The 21,094-nt window shown below is 43.0% G+C and overlaps 1 protein-coding gene across 2 annotated transcripts in view; it reads right to left on the reverse strand.

Moving 5' to 3' along the window:
* Nucleotides 1-2,517: 2,517 nt before the first annotated feature.
* tyw1 (tRNA-yW synthesizing protein 1 homolog (S. cerevisiae)) overlaps nt 2,518-21,094 on the reverse strand; it is a 30,964-nt gene continuing 12,387 nt past the window's right edge. For both annotated transcript variants that reach the window (XM_058080824.1, XM_058080823.1), the window contains exons 14-16: nt 18,890-19,000; nt 9,874-10,041; nt 2,518-3,504 (exon numbers count right to left, since the gene is read on the reverse strand). In XM_058080824.1, the coding sequence (XP_057936807.1) occupies nt 3,283-3,504; nt 9,874-10,041; nt 18,890-19,000 (501 nt within the window). In that variant the 3' untranslated portion in view covers nt 2,518-3,282. The remainder of the gene's footprint in view (nt 3,505-9,873; nt 10,042-18,889; nt 19,001-21,094) is intronic.

The raw sequence follows: 21,094 nt of genomic DNA on the forward strand, positions 1-21,094 counted from the left end.
CTATGATTCATCGCACTGCTGTTGTTTAACGCCGGGCCACACTCGGCCCGGCTAAGCCTCATCATTGTGCGGCTTAACGCTCCACTTCGTTAGCGCTCAAGTTCTGGCCGAATACTCAAAGCGCTAATCAAGAAATACGTTGCTTTTTCTGATTGTTCTTAGCAAGAGACAACATGAAATATGAAGTCTCATTTACATGCTACCATATAATACCATATAACCAGAGCTGCCCCTCCATGAATCTGAGTGTGTGGGGGGGGGGGTCTCTGCAAATGTCAACAAGTCAGCTCAAGGCTGGAGAGGGGAGGGGAAAAAAAAGTAATCTGACATCACGTTCCCGCAATGATTGACATTACAATTAAATAGTACATTTCACCTGTTCACATGTCAGTACCAGGTGGTGTAATGGTACAGCTGCTGCCTTGACAGAAGAGGGTGCGAGTTTGATCCTGTTTCTGTTAGTCATTTTGCACTAAAAATAATTCCCTATGTATTCACAACTAAATTCAGGTTCAAGTCAATAGTATAAAAATAGCATTTAATAAGTAGGTTAGGGACAATGTTATTTTATTTTTTTTGTCTTGACTTGCATAGCGCTTTTCAACCTTCATGGAGCTCAAAGTGCTTTGACACTATTTGCACATTTACCTATTTTACCCACATTTACCCCCAGTTGCTCCTGATGTTGCGTATCAGTATCAGTATCTTGCCCAAGGATACTTTGACATGATCACAGCAGGACGGAGGATCAATCCCACAACCTTAAGGTTGGGAGACGAACACCTAAGCCATGCCGCCCCCATGTCATGGGGCACTAAATTAAATTATGCTTAGGGTCCAATTTAACCAGGTGCGAACCTGCATATAATACACTATATAGCTTGAATAAATCTATTTTTAACATTCTTTCCGCAAGCTAACTAAGGCCTGGGTCACCACCGGTGGTACGGGCTCCTAAGGTCTATACGTGCAAAAAGACACAACAAATGCATGGAGGGCCCACACAGCCGAACTGGTTCATTGTCATGTCAAACAAACTCCACGAGTGCTTACCTTAATTTCAGGTTGCGACACACACCTGAGCCCAAGGATGCGGTCAAATAGCAAATAAGAGGTCAAGGAACCAAATCAAGGAGGAGGATCAAAAGGAAATGGGAGACCCCACCCCATCTGTCCAAGTTTGGCAATTCACCCAGATTGTCTTCCTTCATAAATTTGTATTTGCACTTTTTTTGGTTCAAATTAATCCCACTGCTGAATGGACTTAATTGGAAACGGACAACAGCTTGATTCCACAAAATAATACGGGGGGGGGGGACTCAAGATTAACCTTGAGACACTTGAAGACAGGTCTTGGAGATACAGGCAAAAAGATTTTTACAGTTTTTGTATATTTTTGTCAGTTTTTGTAGAATATTGCACTTGAACTACAGATTATAAACTACATTTATAATTGACATTGTTTTCCACATTTAAAAGGTCAAGTTATTCTCTGTAAAATGTATGTTTTGTTAATATTTCTGGCATCTGGAACAGATTAATTGGATTTATGCGATTGCCTTCCATTTGTACATTTTGGCTTTCGTCCTACCTTTTGGAGCAAATGAAGAAAAGCCAAGAAATCACTTTTCATGGTTGGTGTTTTCACAATAGGCCGTCTTTTGTTCAGCATTCACAAAGCACTTCTAAAGGAATCAACAAATGTTTTATCCCGATAAAATGTATTTAAAACTAAAAATTCTTACACTTGGAGAAAGTGGAGTCAAGTCTTTCTCCAGCTGTGGTTCTTCCCACTCCTTCCATGTCAGGTGATTGACAGAAGCTCTAAAAGGCGTGTAGTGTAAGTCCTGAACAAATAAAAGCCATCACGTGGCGCTGAAAGACACGAGTGTTAATAAATAAAACACCAAATGAGAGCTTCAATGAGGCATGATGCTACACAGTGCATCATTCTCAAAGTTCATCAGCGAGCTGCCGCCATGCACGATTAACTAAAAAGCGGTGTGCGTCGCACGTGTGACAGCAACACATAATGTTCCTTTAACTCACATTAAAGCACTGATCACTAGCTTGTTTCACTGTGCAATCGGTGAAGATAAACATGACCGTTACACACGTGTAAACATGCACAATTTCAACATTTGCATCTAGTGGGCTGTGACGTGACTCGCTGCCAGTGGCGTTTGGGAATACACGCTGCATTAGCTATTGAGATCTTTATAAAAGACGATAATGCTCAATAACGCTTGGCTATGACTGATGTGTGATGTGGTACCGCTGCTTTGAAGGGTTGACGCTCGGTTACCTAAGTCTGGTTCTTCCTCGGCCCATCCTGACTGCCAATCACACACACACTCGCTGTCAGTCAAGAGAGCACAGTTAGTCATAACAAAAAGTAAGTGCAGTGTGACCTTTTACATTGCATGCACCAGTGACGTGTGTACAAAAAAACATCCAACCTTTTCTTACATTGGTGCTTTCGCACAGACATTTCAACAATAACAAGACACATGAAACTAGAAACTGATATTTGTATTATAATCAAACACAAACCATCCAAGCATCAATGAAAACAATCAGGATCCTATGCTGTAATAAAGTCGCATCAAATGAGAATGTTAACAGTCAACACTTAATGTACACAAACACATGAGCCAAATATACCTATATCGTCGAAATCTGTGGCGGACGGATGACTATGAATTCAACGTATTGGCTAGTGGATACAGTAAAAGGTTGACCTCCTGTAAAAATGAGAAACATCAGCAGCATCACTGAGTCAGAAAGTCCAGCCCGGGCTCACAATAAATCGGTCCGGTCCGGTCCGCCCACTCACTTTTTGTCTTTTTTAAAATTTCCTTTTGACTTCATACAATGAGTAAGTACAAAAATGTACATTTTTCAGATTTATTATTATGAAATAGCATTGAATTACATCATATTGTTGTTAGGGATCAACAGAGCCATGATGGATTCAGTGTGAGCCTGGGGTCCATTTAGCAACGTCATAAAACAATTTCATGTGTTGTGTCAGGCACCGTGGCATACGGTGTTTAGGAGCAAAGGATTGTGGGAAGCTCATCCAAGATCAAATCATCATGGGGCCGCTAATGAACCTGCTGAGAGGATCAATTTAATCAACAAGCATCAAAAGCATCAGGCGCTCGCTGGATTAAACCCTCTCTATTAATTTGTATAAAATAAACAAACAAACAGGGAATGGCTTCAAAATAAGAGTGTGGCCAAATAAAAATTTGAAAAAGGCAAGTCCAAGTGGACCAATCAGCATCCAGACAGGTCTTTGGTTTTGTTGCGCCTCTGAAAGCGAGTCTCGACCGGGTCGAAACCCTGCTCGTGGGCTCCGAACAGAGCCCAGGCGGGGGTCCGGGCCATGTAGTCCATTGAGGAGAAGCTTCTATGGCCCCCACTCTCTTCGTGAGCCCGGACCAGGTCCTGGAAGCGCTCGTAGTCGATCCACGTCCACCACTCGCCATCGTTCTTGAACTACAATCACACACGCACGCACACGTATATAATTCTTAAATACAGGAAGTGGGTTGTTGTGCACATCACCAACATCTTGACCTTGCTGTGATCTTGATTTAAAAACCAGGAAGAAAAACAACAATTTGCTGATGTTAAGATACAAACTAAAGATCTGACTTCCTCCCTCCCTTCCTCCCTCGCTCGCTCACTTCCTCGCGCGCTCCTCCTGGCATCCTTGCTCCTATCAATCACTGCTTCACGCTCTCACAGCCAACTCGCCATCCATCTCGTTAAAGAGCCCAGAGGCGGGGGATAAATGGAAGTGTGTGTGTGTGTGTGTGTATACACTACAGCCTCCAACATCATTCTGCTTCTCCAATCCAACCCAAGCAGGTGAGAGTGTGACCTTTGTTTTCCCCCACAATGCACCAGTGCTCTCTGGCAAATCCAATAAGATTCAATAATGCTGCAAAGGAGCTAAAAAGACTAAGAGTGCAAACATGACGATAATGGAAGTTCTATTCATGTCTGATATTGAAATGGTCCATGGAGATGGGACTCGAGATGACAGTGAGGTAAGACGACTCCCAAAAAAAAGACACTAGTAACTAGGGATGGGACGATATTATTGGACAAGACTGCCGAGTGGTTAGCATGTTGATCACACAGTCCAGAAGATCTGGGTTGCATGTTCTCCCCGTGCATGCGTGGGTTTTCTCCGGGTACTCTCTCGGTTTCCTCCCACATTCCAAAAACATGCTAGGTTAATTGGCGACTCCTAATTGTCCATAGGTATGAATGCGTGAGTGAATGGCGACCAGTCCAGGGTGTACCCTGCCTCTTGCCTAAAAGTCAGCTGGGATAGGCTCCAGCATACCCCCGCAACCCTAATGAGGATAGAATATAGAAAATAGATGGGTGGAAGAACAAATATTGCTATCAAAATGCAAATGGTGAGTTCTCTCTGTGCATTGGATTCAGCACCATGGCGCATTTCTTCCATAAAACAACGGCACGAACAGAGTGAGTGAGCCCTTTTGTCAGTCATACAGTCCATCTCAGTGGGTGGAGGCGGGTCTGGTAGCATAAACACAAAGTGCAGAAGAGTGTAGCCTCGTGAGAAGCCATGGAAGGTAATGTAGTAGCAATTAAACATGTTATTCATATGACGATTGGTCATGATTTCTGGTTGGTCTGATTGATTTCTGATTGGTCATGATTTGAAACAAAATGTTTACAATAAATGTGGCACATTTTCCACAGTATAACTTATATTGAATGCTGCAGTATTTGTCATATTTTGCAGAGAGAGGTTTTATTTGTGGCATCAAAGCAAAAGAAGCATGATGTACCCATGTGACCTGACATGAGTTGGAGGGAAGAGCTGCTGCCAATATCTGTACCACTAACAAGGTGCTGGACAATATCAGTATATGAGTTATTGGTAAAATAAACAAAAAAAAACCCTCAGCTATAAGGGGTCTTGCCCTTTTTGAGTTATGTGGCTCCTAAATAGTAGCGCTGACTACTAATGACAAACAGGTCCCGCTTTACACGATTTCCAGCGACCGCGAAGCAGCTGCACATGGCGCCAAAAACAAAACAGCACAAAACTGCAAACTACGTAAAACCAAAACTAAAGTCCAACCTGTCATGCTGAATGTGGCATGAAGCGCTGGGTATGTGAGGGGCGTGTAAAGCATACTCATTTAATAATTCTAATTTAATATCACACCTCAGGAAAAATCACTGAGTCACACGCAGCTTGTATTGCATATTGCAGTATTTGTCTTAATTTGCACAAACAGTGTTTATTTGTGAAATGTGTCCAGTAGAAGATGTATAACGTGTTCATTACACGACATGAGGGAAGAGCTACTTCTAGGGCTAAATTATTAACGGAATCGTGAACAAAATTGTGGAATTGCCCAATAACAACAGAATTTACTGTTAAACGCGGAATCTCTTGGGAAGAGTCATAACAATGAAATTATGAGGAGAAAGGAAGTTCGTGAGTGATGTATTTTCCCCTAGTGAACGGCTCAGTCGTGGCGGAATCTCATCCCAAACACAAAACCGCTCCCTCCCAAACTAGACATGTTGACTGTACCTCCACCCCCTATGGAGCATGAATGGAAGCTACCAGGATTAGCTTAGTTTAGCAGGCTAGTGTGGTTGCGTGTGTGCGCTCCTTGGGCTAAATAAACTTGTGTTTTACCGCTTTAATGTAAGGAGCTTTAAACAATGACGATGTGCAGGTTTTGAGTAAAAAAAGGTGAGAAACACGTTTATTTATGAACCCAGCTCATTGTGGGACTGCAGCGTGAACAAAACGACTGGAGCCAGTCCTGCAGGAGGCGCATTCACTCGTCACAGTTCATCTCTTGACTGCCCACCGTCAAATCTCCTCATATAAAGACACTTTCAAAATAACAGCACATCCTGTTGTGCTACAAAATAAGGGTGTAGCCAGGCTAGCATGACTGGGGTAAATTGTCTTGATGTAGTGCAATGCATTATTAGTAGACTTTTTAATCAATCACCCAAAAATCCTGCACTCTAGGCTGGTAATTGAAGGAATTTGGGGAAAAAAACTAAAACATTTCATAGGCCCCAATACTTGAAACATTGACTGCACACTAAATAAAGCTTGCATGATGCCTGCAGCTTGACCCCGGAACAGATAATTGCTTTATTATTTCTAAAGATGAACATGAAATGATGAAGAGCAATGAGAGCGGAGGAGGAAGACTGGGGAATGGGATGGGATGCCTGAGATGATGAAGGCTAGAAGAGATGGGAAGAAAACAGGGAAGGCAGATGATAGAAAGAAGATAAAGAAGAGTATGATTGAGTTGATAAGGTTAGATGGGAAGAGGAAGAGGAGGAGGAAGGATGGAAGAAGCAGCAAGAGCAGAGGAGGAATGTCCTCCGACGGGAGGAGAAGAAATGCAATGCAGCAAATGAAGTGACTCGTAACACTATACAAATGCCGTGTTCTTTACCGTGTGCATTAGATAGCATACGTTGTGTATTATTGATGGAGAGCGGCGCACACTCACAATGTGTAAACACGGCCAATTAAAGAACAACATGCTCCTGTTGTACATTTCCACATCGCTCACACTCACTGCATTCGCTGGACTGTGAATACTCCACAACTCGTACATCAACATGCATGGCACACCGCTCCTGCAGTATTTAACACGGAACAGTTATTAAAAAAAAAAAAAAAAAACGCTTTTGATAGACATCGTCGCATATTGAGAGAGGTGTTACTGCATTGGAGCTCGTTGAATTGTTGAAGTGCACATAATGAAGTAGCCACATGTAGTGAACAAAGACAGGACTATCCAGCTGGGATACTGATTCCGTCTCGTTGGGCCTCATTAGGGTGGCTGAACTTTGAGGTTGTGGAGCGCATCATTTACATACAAAACAAGATAACATCACACAGCACTGATCGGACCGCGATGTCCATGTGGATGTCTAAGCCCAGCGCTTAACACACATGTACGCGTTTGTCTGTTTCAGCATTTAGAACCGCTCTGAAAGGAAGCCTCCAAAGACGACCAACAGCAAGTACGCCAGTCAGCACTCAGCTCTGAGTTAGCAGGTCTGCTCGAGTGCATCGCACAGCAACACAACAATCTGTGTGACAAGTGCAAAGAGTGTGTGTGTGTGTGTGTGCGCGAGTATATTAGGAAATGCTGACAGGCGTGGGCGAGGACGTGCAAATGAAGGAAAGCGTCTGAAGTGGTTGCACAAACGGCCACTGGTGCACAGGAGAGGAAAGACAAGGGGTGGGGGCGTGGAATATTGACTGCTTTTTCCACTCTGTGTGCTTGTGTGTGTTTCACAAGGTACCCACTCTCCCTGCTGCCAGGGACCATGGGGTGCTGTGTGGATCACATACAGTATAATACATTTTCAGGCAGTCCCCCAAAGTGATTTTATCTTTGTATGTTTGTCACACTTAAATGTTTCAGATCAAACTATTTTAAATATTAACACAAAATATACTTTTTAAATGAAACTTTATAAATAATCCAAAACTATATGGTCCTGTGTGCAAAAGTGATTCCCTGTAAACATAACTGCTTGGGCACCCTTAGCAGTAACAACTGCAATCAAGCATTTGCAATAACTTGCAATGAGTCTCTTCCAGCGCTGTGGAGGAGATTTGGCCATACCACAGCATCTCTGTAGGATTCTGGTCAGGACTTTGACACGGTCACTCCAAAGTCAGCCATCTAGAGGTGGCCTTTCTGGTGTGTTTTGGATCATTGTCCTGCTCTAGAACCCAAGTTGGTTTCATCTTGAGGTCACCAACAGCTGGCCGGACATTCTCCTTCAGGATTTTTTGCTAGACAGCAGAATTCATGGTTCCATTTATGACAGCAAGTCTTTCAGGTCCTGAAGCAGCAAAAACATCCCCAGACCATCACACTACCACCACCATATTTTACTGTTGGTATGATGTTCTTAAGTTACTTTTACGTCAGATGTAATTGGACACACGTCCTCCAAAAAGTTCCACTTTTGTCATCAGACCAGAGTATTTTCCCAAAAGGTCTTGAGGATCAAAAATATGTTTTCGGGCAAAAAGCTTTTTTTGCCAGAACCCTTAAACCCAGAACCTTTAAACCCTTAAAGGAGACCTATTATGCTCTTTTTTGGGCTCTTTGCATTGAGTTGGACTCCTATAGAGCAGCTACACACGATAACCAGTACAGAAAGCTTTCTAGATCTTCCAGAATCTGCACCTATTCCAGCTGTATTTCTTTGGATTTCATGCTTCTGTTTTAATGTATTACACCCATGGCCCGCCTCCAGGCACGCCCACCCTGGCCCACCTTGGTCACACTGATAAATTGTTATCTACTACTTGCCCTTCTGACTCTTCCACACAACCAAGTAACACTGGAAAGGCGTAGGGGGCTTCAGCAAGTCGGCTAGTCTAGCTGCATACTGGCCCATGTTCACAAAACAGTCCAGTGTGAAATGCTGTTGACAAATTAAAATATTAAAATTTCTTTTGCTGGTAGGGAATCAGGAACTCCAACCATGTGTGCCTGATGGTGGCGTCTTTAGGAATTGGAAACAAATGTGCAGTTCCCTTTTGAGGCATTGCTAGCAAATAAACAGAGGAGCAGAGCTTGGGGGAGGGTCTATACAGTATATACACAGTATGTAAGGAAATCCGCCCCTCTGCGACATCACAAAGGAAAGGTTTTGCCACGCCTTTTGAAACCGAGCATTTTGAGCAATCCCAAATTTCTTTCAAATGCGCAAACCTCATTATCTGAAACTTGTTTAACACAAGAATACAACATTCTAACTACATTTATAGGTCAGAAAAGTGGAAAAAGCATAATAGGTTCACTTTAATGTTCTTTTTGTTCAGCAGTGAATTTGGTCTTTTTTTCTACCGCTTTTTCCTCACGAGGGTCGCGGGGGTGCTGGAGCCTATCCCAGCTGTCTTCGGGCGAGAGGCGGGGTATACCCTGGACCGGTCGCCAGCCAATCACAAGGCACCAATTAACCTAGCATGTTTTTGGAATGTGGGAGGAAACCGGAGTACCCGGAAAAAACCCACGCATGCACGGGGAGAACATGCAAACTCCACACAGAGATGGCCGAGGGTGGAATTGAACCCTGGTCTCCTAGCTGTGAGGTCTGTGCGCTAACCAAAATTGAGGCCTGCAGTTGTTTTTGTGGGTTTCTTTGTGTGTGTGGACGAGTCGTCACTGCACTCTTGGGGTCATTTTGATTGGAAGGTTCACCACTGTTCCATATTTTCACCATTTGTGGATAATGGCTCTCATTGTGGTTTGCTGGAGTCCCAAAGTTTTAGAAATGGCTTTGTAAGCTTTTCCACACTGATAGATCTCAATTACTTTTTTTCTCATTTGTTCCTGATTTTTTTTTTTTATCTGTGCATGATGTCTTGTTTTTTGAGGCTCCTTTGGTCTACTTCACCTTGTCAGGCAGGTCCTATTTAAGTGATTTCTTAAACATATGTAGCAGTAACCAGGCCTGAGTGTGGCTAGAGAAAATAAATTAATGTGTGATAAACCACAGTTATGTTTTAACGGCATTTGAGGGCAATCACGTTTTCACAAAGGGCCATGTCGGTTTGTAGTTTTTCATCCTTTCATTCAAAAACTGCATTTTGCATTGTCATTGACTAATATTTTAATTTGTTTGATAATCTGAAACATTTAAGTGTGACATTAACATCTAGAATTGTCTGTTGGCCAAGGGCATGTCCATGGTGTGTTTTTTCAGTGCCAACTAGTGGCCTGGCATGCACACTGCAGCAGAATTGAATGGATACAAATAATGAAAAAAAATACTGAACTCATTAAAAAAAAGGTGTCTTACCTTGGTGTGCGCAATGAGCAGGCAGTTGGAGTGCTCGTGCTCGCAGGCGATCTCATACTGAGGCAGCATGTCGGCCAGCTGCTGGACGAAGGAGACCACTTCCTGGTGCCACGGGACGTTGGCCATGGTCAGGCTGCTGGCCGAGCTTTCACCGCAGTACGTCACGCCCTGAACACGACAGTGGAGGATTGCGTCAAGTGTGGAATGGTTAATTCATCGGTTAGTGTCACGTCTAGGTTTGAACTCTCGCTGAAATGTAATAGGAACATCTTGTGACAGGACACCGAACTTCACCAGAGTACACAGAAGCTCCCCAGTGGAGGTAATATTTGTCAATGTGTTCTGGGAGGAGGGATACCGGATTACATAAACGTTTTTTTTCCCCAAAAAGATGACATTTCTTTCTGCTGGTGGTTAGCTCATTTTCAGGGCGATGAGCTCTTGCAGAAGGCGTGTGTCTTCAAGATTGTTTGTGCATTCACCCCCATGGTGTGGAGGCGGAGCAACAAGGTCGACACAATTGATGATGGCAGCTGCACCCTTGAGGCTTGCTGAGAAACAGCCCACCGGCAGGACTCCTGATATATCACAGGTAGGGGCCAGACAACGGGTGGAGGGTGCTGGCTGTTAAGCGATTGAACAGGTGTCATCAGTGATATATGGGGGGGGGGACGTGAAAGCTTTGTATCTTTGAGGAACTTTACATGCTCAAATGGGTTTGTTGCCCTGTAATGAGGATGATAAACGATGTCGATCACAGCTGTTTAGGTTTTTAAATGTACCGCTGCATCGCCATCCGTTAGCCAGCGACCAGAGACGCTTAAGAAGCACTGATTTAGACCCCAACAATTTTAATAATTACCGACCCGTATCCAACTTGCCGTTTTTAAGTAAAATTTTAGAAAAACTGTTTTTTTTTTACCAACTTAATGACTTTTTAAACAGAAATAGCATTTTAGAGAAACATCAGTCTGGCTTTAGGAGGAACCACAGTACCGAGACAGCACTTTTAAAGATTTTAAACGACATCAGGTGGAATTTAGATAACAAAAAGCTCACAGTCTTGGTTCTACTGGATCTAAGCTCTGCTTTTGATACAGTGGACCATCACATTTTATTAAATAGACTTAGATACCTGGTCGGCCTCTCTGGTACTGTTCTTAACTGGTTTTGTTCTTATCTCACAGGCCGATGTTTTTATGCAAGTATGGATACATGTTCCTCAGGAACCCATGAAATTGAATGTGGGGTTCCTCAAGGCTCAATCTTAGGTCCACTCCTTTTTAATCTGTACATGCTTCCCCTTGGGGACGTCATCAGGGGGCACGGCATCAGCTTCCATAGTTATGCTGATGATACACAGCTATACATCGCCGTGTCTCCTGATGACTCAGGGCCACTTGATGCCCTTTTGAACTGCATTGTAGACATCAAGTCATGGATGGCAGAGAATTTCCTGCAGCTCAACCAGGACAAAACTGAGGTTTTAGTTATTGGTCCTGAAGGCCAGAGAGAGAAACTTTTACCAAAATTACAGGATATTAAACTCGCCGACTCTGTTAAAAATTTGGGCGTGATTTTTGACTCTGAGCTAAATTTTATCCCACATATCAAAAATAGGTTTTTATCACCTTAAGAACATAGCCAGAGTCCGCCCGTTTCTCTGTCAGGCCAGTACGGAGGTGCTAATGCATGCTTTTATATCCTGTCGTTTAGATTACTGTAATGCCCTGCTCTCTGGTCTTCCCAAAAACGTATTTTAAATCTCCAATTATTACAGAACTCAGCCGCACGTGTGCTGACGAGGACCAGAGGGCGAGAGCACATTACACCGGTTTTAAAGTCGCTGCATTGGCTCCCCGTCCGCTTCAGGATCGATTTTACGATTTTAAGATTCTCTTACTGGTTTTTAAATGTCTTAACGGCTTTGCCCCTTCTTATTTATCTGATCTGCTTTTACCATATCAACCCCCGCGGACCCTGCGGTCCTCCGGCACTGGCCTTTTAGCGAAACCAAAACCCAGAACAAAAACCCACGGTGAGGCAGCATTTAGCCACTATGGCCCCCACCTGTGGAACAGCCTGCCGGAGAGCCTCAGGACTGCGGAGACTGTTGATATTTTTAAAAGAAGATTAAAGACGCACCTTTTTAATCAGGCTTTTAACTAATATTGTTAAGCTTTTATTATGTTTTCATCCTTTTAGTCAGATTTTATGTTCTTATTCTTCAGCTTTTAACTCCAGTGTTTTGTTTTTATCTTGTTAGTCCTATTTTATGCTCTTAATCTTCAGCTTTTAATTCCAGTGTTTTGTTTTTATCTTTTTAGTCATATTTTCTGCTCTTGATCTTCAGTTTTTTAACTCCAGTGTTATGTTTTATCTTTTAGTCCTATTTTATGCTCTTAGTCTTTAGCTTCTAACTCCAGTGTTTCCTCAGGGGGGGTCCTCCACACTGGGGGCTGTACGGGTATGCTGAGGGGGTGCCATCCTTGGGTCCCTTCGACACGGCCGGCTGGGGGTTCCTCCCTTTAATGTGGGGGTCCGCCCGTCTAACGGAGTCGGGGGGCCCGGGTGCTGGTCCTCCGATGGCATGGCATGCAGCTCCTCCCAGTGTGGACGGCCCCAAAGGTGGCGTTTCCTTGTTCCTCAGTACCATGCCATGTCTCCCTACTGTGTGGGATTGTGTGCTTGCGTGTGTGTGTACGTGTGTGGGTCTAGTATGGAGGGTGGGAAGGAGTCGCTTTCTTTTTGCTTCATTGTTTTCCTTTTTAATTGTGGAAATTGTTTTAATTCTGGAAAGCACTTTGTGTTGCATCTCCTTGCAGGAAAAGTGCTATACAAATAAAGTTGATTTGATTTGATGCCTTACAGCATGAACAAGCACTGGACCGTGGTACGTATGGACAGGATGGGGGGGCGATGAAGCTGAGTTACTGTGAATAAAAACACCTTCATCTCACAAAAGGAAAAAAATGTGTCACTGAATTCAATTACTGCAATTTCCTGCTTTTGCGGCCCTGAAGTGCTAGCATCCTACTGAAGAAATGAAACGCTCAATGGCCGCTTCATTAGGTACACCAGTCAGGCTATACAACACAGTAGCTTTACCGTATTTTGCCGTTTGGACAGTATCTTTAAATTTTACTGCATCAGAAATATACTGATAAGTAAATAATAAAAGGATTTGCCCTTCTTTTCCCAATCCAACCCAATGGAGCTTAGGATGTGCTGCAAAGAGGGATGCAACAAACTGCCCAAATATTGTGTCATCGTATGAAAACAGACCAACTGCTACATCAGCCAATTATTGTACAATGGCTGTGAATACTTATGCACATATTATTTTATAGTTTTTTAAAATACATTAAACATTTCCAAAAATGTTATAATGGACTGTTGAACTTTGAGGAATGCTGTGGAATGCTGTGACTACTTTTCTTTTCGGATGCACTGCAATGGGACACAGCCACCTGTCCCTACTGTGATTTTGCCACTCCTTTAGGCAGACGTGTGGAGTGTGTCCCAATATTTTTGTCCACATAGTGCACATGCGTGCCGACCAGCGTTATATTATTCATCCACTCATGTAAAATTCCCACAGATCAATGAGCGTGTCATGTTGCGTTACAGATATCTCCATTCTTCAATGCTTGTTGACACATGAGAAATGAGAAGGTCAATTTCAAGGGCTCGGCCCTAATCAATAGACTCTGTCAATAAAAAGGTATTTCACAAGTCGAGTTGCCTGAAGAATGGTGCTTTCTCCAGGGAACCCAGGGCGGCGATGTAAACACACAATGTGTAAATCAATAGCTGAAAAGAAAGATATTACGGGGGGTTTGGGAACTCTTAAGATCTATTGGTTTCTTCAGAGGCAGCACGCAGTGCAGACTGACTCATCGCTCACAAAGTCTCCTGGGTCCTACCAGTTGAGTTCAAGAACAGAATTTTAAGTCGGGAATCCAAAACTGTGGAGCTACTGGTGCAAAAGTCTCAGTCCAGCAAAACATGTGTTGTTTCATCAGCGCGATAATGAGTGAAATTATTTTTTAAAGAACATTTTTTGAAGAACATCCATCATACATTAAACATTAAGATGATCATCATGTGCGGCTATTACTATTAAACGCTTGCCACAGGGCCTCGATCAGTCAGCGATGACGACTAATGAGAACTGGCGACGCAGGCGGGTCGCTCGTTCCGTCATCCTGTCATTTGGCCGACGAGGGCCAGTCTAATTACTGGACTCATGATGCTGCGGTCGATACCTCGTTGCAAGCTCGGAGGCTGCAGAGTCTCATCGGTCCGATAATGGAAGACATGCAACTCAGAGCAAGGCCGAGTGGGCACAGATGATGATGATGATGATGATGATGTTTGGTAAGGTGAAGGACAAAGTGATGATGACCCTGTGACATAGCTTCAATAACTGATTATGTTAATTTAATCTGCACTGCGCTGAAGGTCATGCAAAGCTTTAATATTTCATATTTTATACGCTGCTGTGTGAATGTAGTCAATCTTCATATCCTCAAGCACTTCCTGTGCATTGGCAGGATTGGAGGATGTAGTCTATAGGGCCCAATGCCATTCCATGCACACGCTCATAAGAATGACAGGAATACCATTGCTCCTTGCAGGTTACGACAGAAATTAGTTTTGTAGATGAATATGGCCTATTATAAGTAAAAAAAATCCATATTTAACAAATGGTACGCATTTTTTGCCTAAACTGAATATTTACAAAATACACAAATGACTAAACGAACAAAAAAAAAAGTAAGGCATTCAGAAGACGCATTCAAATACCTGCTCAAATAAGTATTCTAGTGACAGTAATAACAGTCAGTCAAAAATCTGCATATTTAATAACTTTTTTTTTTTGCCTAAGTTAACGATTTTTCAAGCATAAAAATGGCTGAACTAAAATACAAAAAGACCGATTCAAAAGCGTAAAGATGATATGTAGTATTCTACACTGGTCACCGTGTGCCACAAATGTTACTGTAATGTCGGCTGAGACCCACAAGCACCAGACCTGATCACTGGAACAACAGGCTTTCGTTGCAGGTTCAAACTATCTCACAACAAACGTTGCATCTGTAACCCACATCAAGCTAAAACTCAACTCTGAAACCCAGAGGTCACTTCCTGTCCATGCCACTGGAACACGTTTACAGTAACACACATGAACATTTGAGTTTTGTTTATGTCTTAAATGTCTATATTTCTCTTACGTCTACCATATTGTGTAGTATGAGTGTAAATGTGACTATAGGGGTGTTATTTCATGACTGGAGGGCTCTAATCATGTTAAACTCTAAGGTTGTGAAAACATTTTGGGGTCTAATTCTGAAAATATTATATTATTTAACTTCACGGAAATTCACTTCAGATCTGGAACCAATGAACAAAAAATTAATAAAGTGGGATTATTGAAATGACAAGCGAGACAATTAATAGAAATAAAACACTCAAAATGATCAAGTCAAACCCACAGCATGTATCCCTCTTCTCAACAAGCAGTCAACAGGATCTAAAAGCGCTCACCGGTGGGTCCGTCTTGTGTGTGACATAAAAAAAAACCCCAAAAAGCAGCGATATAAGAAAGCTTCTGCAAATGTGACGATTATGTGATCATGGCACCACCACAAATAGATCCCAGCCCTGCGGGAAAGACTGTAAATACACATTGAACATTGAGAGTTTACCCCCATTCTATTTCATGCCCTGAAAAGCAACAAAGTGGAGGATCAATAGTCTGTGGGAGAACAACTCCCTGTGAGAGCACCGAGCCAAGCCATACAAGCCGATTGTCCTCATCTGCACACGGGAAGCAAACAACGGTTGGGACATTTACGAGACGTGATAAAGTTCATCTTGAGAGAGAGCAGACGCAGAGAGCTTAACGTCTTAATGCTTGTTGTCCATTAAAAAAGGACATGTGAGATAACACACACACGACCAAATTAGGCACACAAGCTCAATGAGGTCCAATACAAGTGCCGTTTATGATTGTGCCTGCAGTTTAAAGAAGGCAGTGAGTGCATTCGCCGATATCGATTTGATTATCAACTTCCAGGACTACTTGTACACCCTTCCTGTCCATCTTGTGTAGTTTAGATTACGCGTGCAGACTTCACAGGAAAATGATGACACAAGGAAATAAAACACAGATTGTCTCTGCGACTACGAGCTCGGAGGAGGACTGATGAGCTAACTAGTGTTAGCTGGTTCATTGTAATGTAGCGGCAAAGTGCAACGCAAGCAAGACACTAAAACACTTCATTAAGGGAAACACAGTCAGACGCCTAATTCAGTACGAGCATGCAGGCTTGTCGGCGCTCCTAAAAAGTTTCGTTTTGCCAACCAAAAGGTGTTGGACTGCGGCAGATCTCATTACAGCGACACGTCCCTGAACTCATTACTTTGTATAGCGTACTCTCCTCGCAGCCCCAAATATCCACACGAGGTGTGCAACACGCCACAGGAGGCATAATTGTGATGCATCACGGTACCTGTCCAAACACCTACAGGAGCCTTCCTCAGGCACCTCCACAAAAATACCAGCCTCGCTCACGAGAGACTTACAAGAAAAAAAATGGGACCCGCTGTGTCCCAACACATTAAGACACTTTGAATTATTTACTTGGGTTTGCCATAGAAGGGAGACTGCCGCCCATGTCAGCCAATATAGTCTCCCTTTCTCACCCCGTGACCCTAATGAGACCAAGCAACAGAAAATGGATGTAAGGCTGCCATGAAGCGGCAGTCTTTCATCATCATTTGTGCCCTTCTGCCGCGGTTCATCAGCCGCTAACGCGATGCCTGATTACCGCAGCCGTCCAATCGGCTGGTGAATGACGAGGCCCGAGCAGGCCAGACTCTCCGCTCAAATGAAGCCAGCCTAGGGGAAGTAATTGGCTGGGGCGGCCCGGTGGAGAGCGTCCAGCGGGAGAAACGGGAATGAAATGTGCTCTTGATTATGAATGAGAGCGTAAGAGCACACGTTCCCACGAGAAGCTGCCTCATGAATTCTAACAAAGCGCTTCACCTGTTCCTTTGCTTTTGTAATGGGACAACGGCGGCCAGGGAGACTCACACAAACACACACACACTAAGTAACAAAAAGGTGTGTGCGCCACAGTCAGTATTGCTGCGTCGTTTGCTTGAAGAAAAAATTCCCGTGTGGAGCTTTAATTAAACATTTTAGAGTGGGCCACCTGCCTGGAGGTTGTTACGGTTGAATTATCATATCTTTCTGGTCGTATTAATATTTTACAATTTTGTGGGGGGAAATATGTCTGAGAATCTTCTAAAATTGCGGCCGTATTTGACAGACAAAGCCATAAATAAAACAAACTCTTCATGTAATGATTCCATTTTATCTGTCACGTATTTGCAGTTCACAAGAGTACTTTGTCAAACTCGCGTAGCATAAAATGATCAGCCAACTTAACAGATGTTGAATAATTCAAATAAATAAATGATAAGCTGACCAAGCCAGAGAGGTTTGCTCCACTATTTTAGATGACTGCAGCATCTCTAGTAATAGGCGTCTATAAGATGCCTGATGTAAATATTTCAGTTATAGAGACACTGAAGCCCTTACATCTAAGGAATATTCCTCGTTTATTGCCGTAGGTTCCACCATGATACTGTGTATGGAATATTTTCATAGGCTATAAAAAAAAACTGTACACAACCTTCTAAATATGTTTTTTAAACATTATTAGAGCCCCTTTTACACTTTTAATACCCAATATAGTAGACAGAAGAGAAAACATCGGGGTTTTATAATTGTGTTCTAGCATGGCGTGGTTGCGGCCACAACAGTAGTCTGTGTTGGGAATTGTGCCTCAAACCTGCAATAAAAGCCTGTTGTTCCGGCCATCAAGTCTGGTATTTGTGTGTCTCACGCTACATTACAGTAACATTACTGACATCTAGTGACCAGTGTTGAACTACATATCTTTGAACGCCTTATTTCTATTTTAGTTCATTTAGCAATATTTAAGCTTGAAAATGTTTAATTTAGGCAAATAAATTGATGAAATGCAAATCTTTGAATAATAATAGGCCATATTTAACCACAAAAAAATGTATTCATTAATATATCTTTACAATTTCTGATAGAGCAAAGTGGGAAGGGGTGACTGTTTTAGAAAAAAATACACCTCAATGTCACAGAAGACATACCAATAAAGATGTAAGCTTGCCTTCAAGTGTTGTGTGTATAGTATGAGTGGTGTCTCGCACATAGAGAGAGGAACTAGGAACTACAATTCCTCCGCACACGACGTGGAGGAGGAACTGTAAACGCATGACCACGTACAGACAAAAATACCATGCTGTATTAAATATGAAAAAAAATGAAATTAACTTCACTTCTTCAACAGAGGGTGAGGGAGAGGGTGACGGGGGCATTGGGCAGGAGGTTATGTGACGGCCTTGTCTCGATATGCGAGCGTCCATGTAGATGCAGAAAGCTCAATGATCTGACGAGATGACAAACGCGTGTCACACTCTGACTGCTCAGAGTCCCCCGCTAAGTCAATTATTCATCAGTTTCTGCAAACATAAATAGACTTGCATGCAAAGCACCCACAAATTGTTAAATAATAAAGCCTTGATGTGTTTTAGTCTGGAAATCAGAAGTCATCCTAATACTTGACGAGATGCATTCGGACGTTTCGACTTTGAATACAACAAACAAGTGCAGCTTCAGGATGAAATGTTGCACACTTTTAAGTAGTGACTTGTGTTTGACATGCTGATGCTTTTTTCATTGCTTTCTGCTAGGGAGCCAATGGGACGGAAATCTTTCCTTGCATAACTTTTAACTAAGCACAGACGAGGGTGCATGCCAGGCTTTAGCAAGCTTGGCCGCCGGTGCTTTTGGCATTCATATGAAATAAGAAAACAAATGAGGACTGGCTGTCTCTGAAGACATCTGATATCACACACACACACACACACACACTAGACTAAAACCATCACAAAATGCTGACCTTACCTTGACCTCGATGAAGTCTGGCTGTCCCAACGCGATGAGCTCGGAGTAGGCCTGCATCTCCTCCACGTTCCACGCCTTCACCAGCGTCAGCCTGTAGACCGTCCTCTGCCTCTACACACGTTCAAACAACACTAACTTTTAAAAAGTGGCCAAGCCAAGCCAGAAGCGCCACATTGTCTGCAGTTGAAGAGTCAGGATCAAGGGCGTCCTGAAGTCTAATTTGCAATAAAAACAAACACCTTCCCTCGGAGCCTTGCCAAGACTTCATTGTTAATTCCAAGAGCACTAAAATCATTGTTCTGCGTGAAAGCAGCTGCTGCACTGCAGTGAGTGAATAAATAAATAAAAGAAAGCAAGCCAGCATTTTAATGCTACACCAAAACAATTGGATCAGGGAATATGTACACCGTGAACTTTCCCTGGCTGGATAGACAGGAAGAGGAGCGCTGGCGTTCGACTGGTGCAGGATGACGTTGCAGTTGCAGACAAGGCGTAGCAAATGATTAAGAAACAAAAACAAACCGAGGGCCTACAATTTACTGTCTTGCTCTCTGCAGCCCAAAAAGGTTCCCTGTGTGGATGGGGAGGGGAGAGGAGGGGGTGGCACAACTGACAACTGGCCCTTGTGGAAATGTTGCTTTACAGCAGAAGAGGTGGGTGGAGACCACTGTGTTGTCTTAAGCTTAAAACTCTCTGTTGACCCATAAATACACGAACAACAACTCCTCCCCGGGCCCTCCACCCCACCCAAAAACACTGTTTTAAAAAGTGGTGGCAACCTATGACACTCAACACTGTGCCAGCAGCTTGAGCTACACATGCACTCTGCAGGGAAAAGAAAGAGCAGGTGGTGCAAGAGAGAGAGAGGGGGGGGGGGGGGACAGAGCGAGGAAACATAGGTGGAAGAAGGTAGTGGAAAGAGAACAGGTGGAAGAAGAGAGACTAGGGAGGAAACAGGTGGGAAATGATGGTGAAGGTGAAGCCCAGAGAAGGTGGAAGAGGAAGTGCGGAAAGAAAGACTGGAGAGTGAAGTGGCGAACAGGGATGAAGAGTTTATTTTTGGAAAGTGGGGAGAAGTTGGAAGACAAAAGCCTGATGTCACAGTGAGGTGCAAGCGTTCTCATTAACCTTCATGGCATGCAAGCAGTCTGTCTTTAAGTTGATGCAAATATTAGCAAATCAACCCAATTCAAAAACACTACACACATGATTACGTCAAAAGAAGGAGAATAAGTGGAATAATTGGAAACCGACAAGAGTCTCCAGATAGTAGCAATCTAAAATTTTAGACATTGCGTGTAAATTTTTTACAAGCTGGCGTATGTGCGACTAGTACGTGTCCCGTATAGACAGACAAAGGATGTACTGTTTCTTAACGCGAGAATTATAGGTTATCACATGGTTTGTCTGGTATCAGGCCAGGTATCATGCCACCAAGTGTCAGTATCAGCCCGAGACCGAAGCTTGTTATCATGTACTATTTAATCAAAAGACCATTTTGTTTCCAGAAAATTTTCAGTTTATTACATGTATTATATCTAAACAGTGTAAACACAATATTTCAACAATAATATTTTATCAACAGTCTTATCTTATCAATGTCTGACAATTAAAGTTCCATTAATCAAGTTTGGGTTTTTTGGTGACTGGAGAAGCACTAGGCACTAAGCACTCGTGTGCTGTTCTCTGATTGGTTGTTTTTTTTTTTTTTTATTTGATTTGAAAGTGTTTTAAAAGGTGAGTCTATACCAAGAATTGTCATAATTGCAGCTTTTAACATGTTACTTTGGTACAAAAGAGCACACAACAATCCTGTTTTGGTTTTTTTTTCATGCAACAAGTGGTCTGCTTTAGGAATCCGACGTAAATCCGCCACGCAAGGTTGGAGTTTTCAGTAAATAAAACGGTTGTGAAATGAATGCTTTGTGTTCTTTTTGCACAGTTTGTATTTTAATGGTAGTTGAAGCCACATATTGTGGAATCAACCATTACCCAACACGTCATTCAGCTCTCCTTGTTTACTACTACATGAGCTAGCTTTGGTACTATATCGACCACCAGGGGGATTAGCTCAAATGGTAGAGCGAGAGGTAGCGGGATCGATGCCCGCATCCTCCAAGTTTTTTTTTTCGTGGAAAGTTGGCACGATACCAGAGCAGCGCGCTCTGAGTGGACAGCTATGGGTGCTGATACTGGACATGGTTA

This window comes from Doryrhamphus excisus, chromosome 8 (genome assembly GCF_030265055.1).
Source record: "Doryrhamphus excisus isolate RoL2022-K1 chromosome 8, RoL_Dexc_1.0, whole genome shotgun sequence".
In the NCBI taxonomy this organism is placed as follows: Eukaryota; Metazoa; Chordata; class Actinopteri; order Syngnathiformes; family Syngnathidae; genus Doryrhamphus; species Doryrhamphus excisus.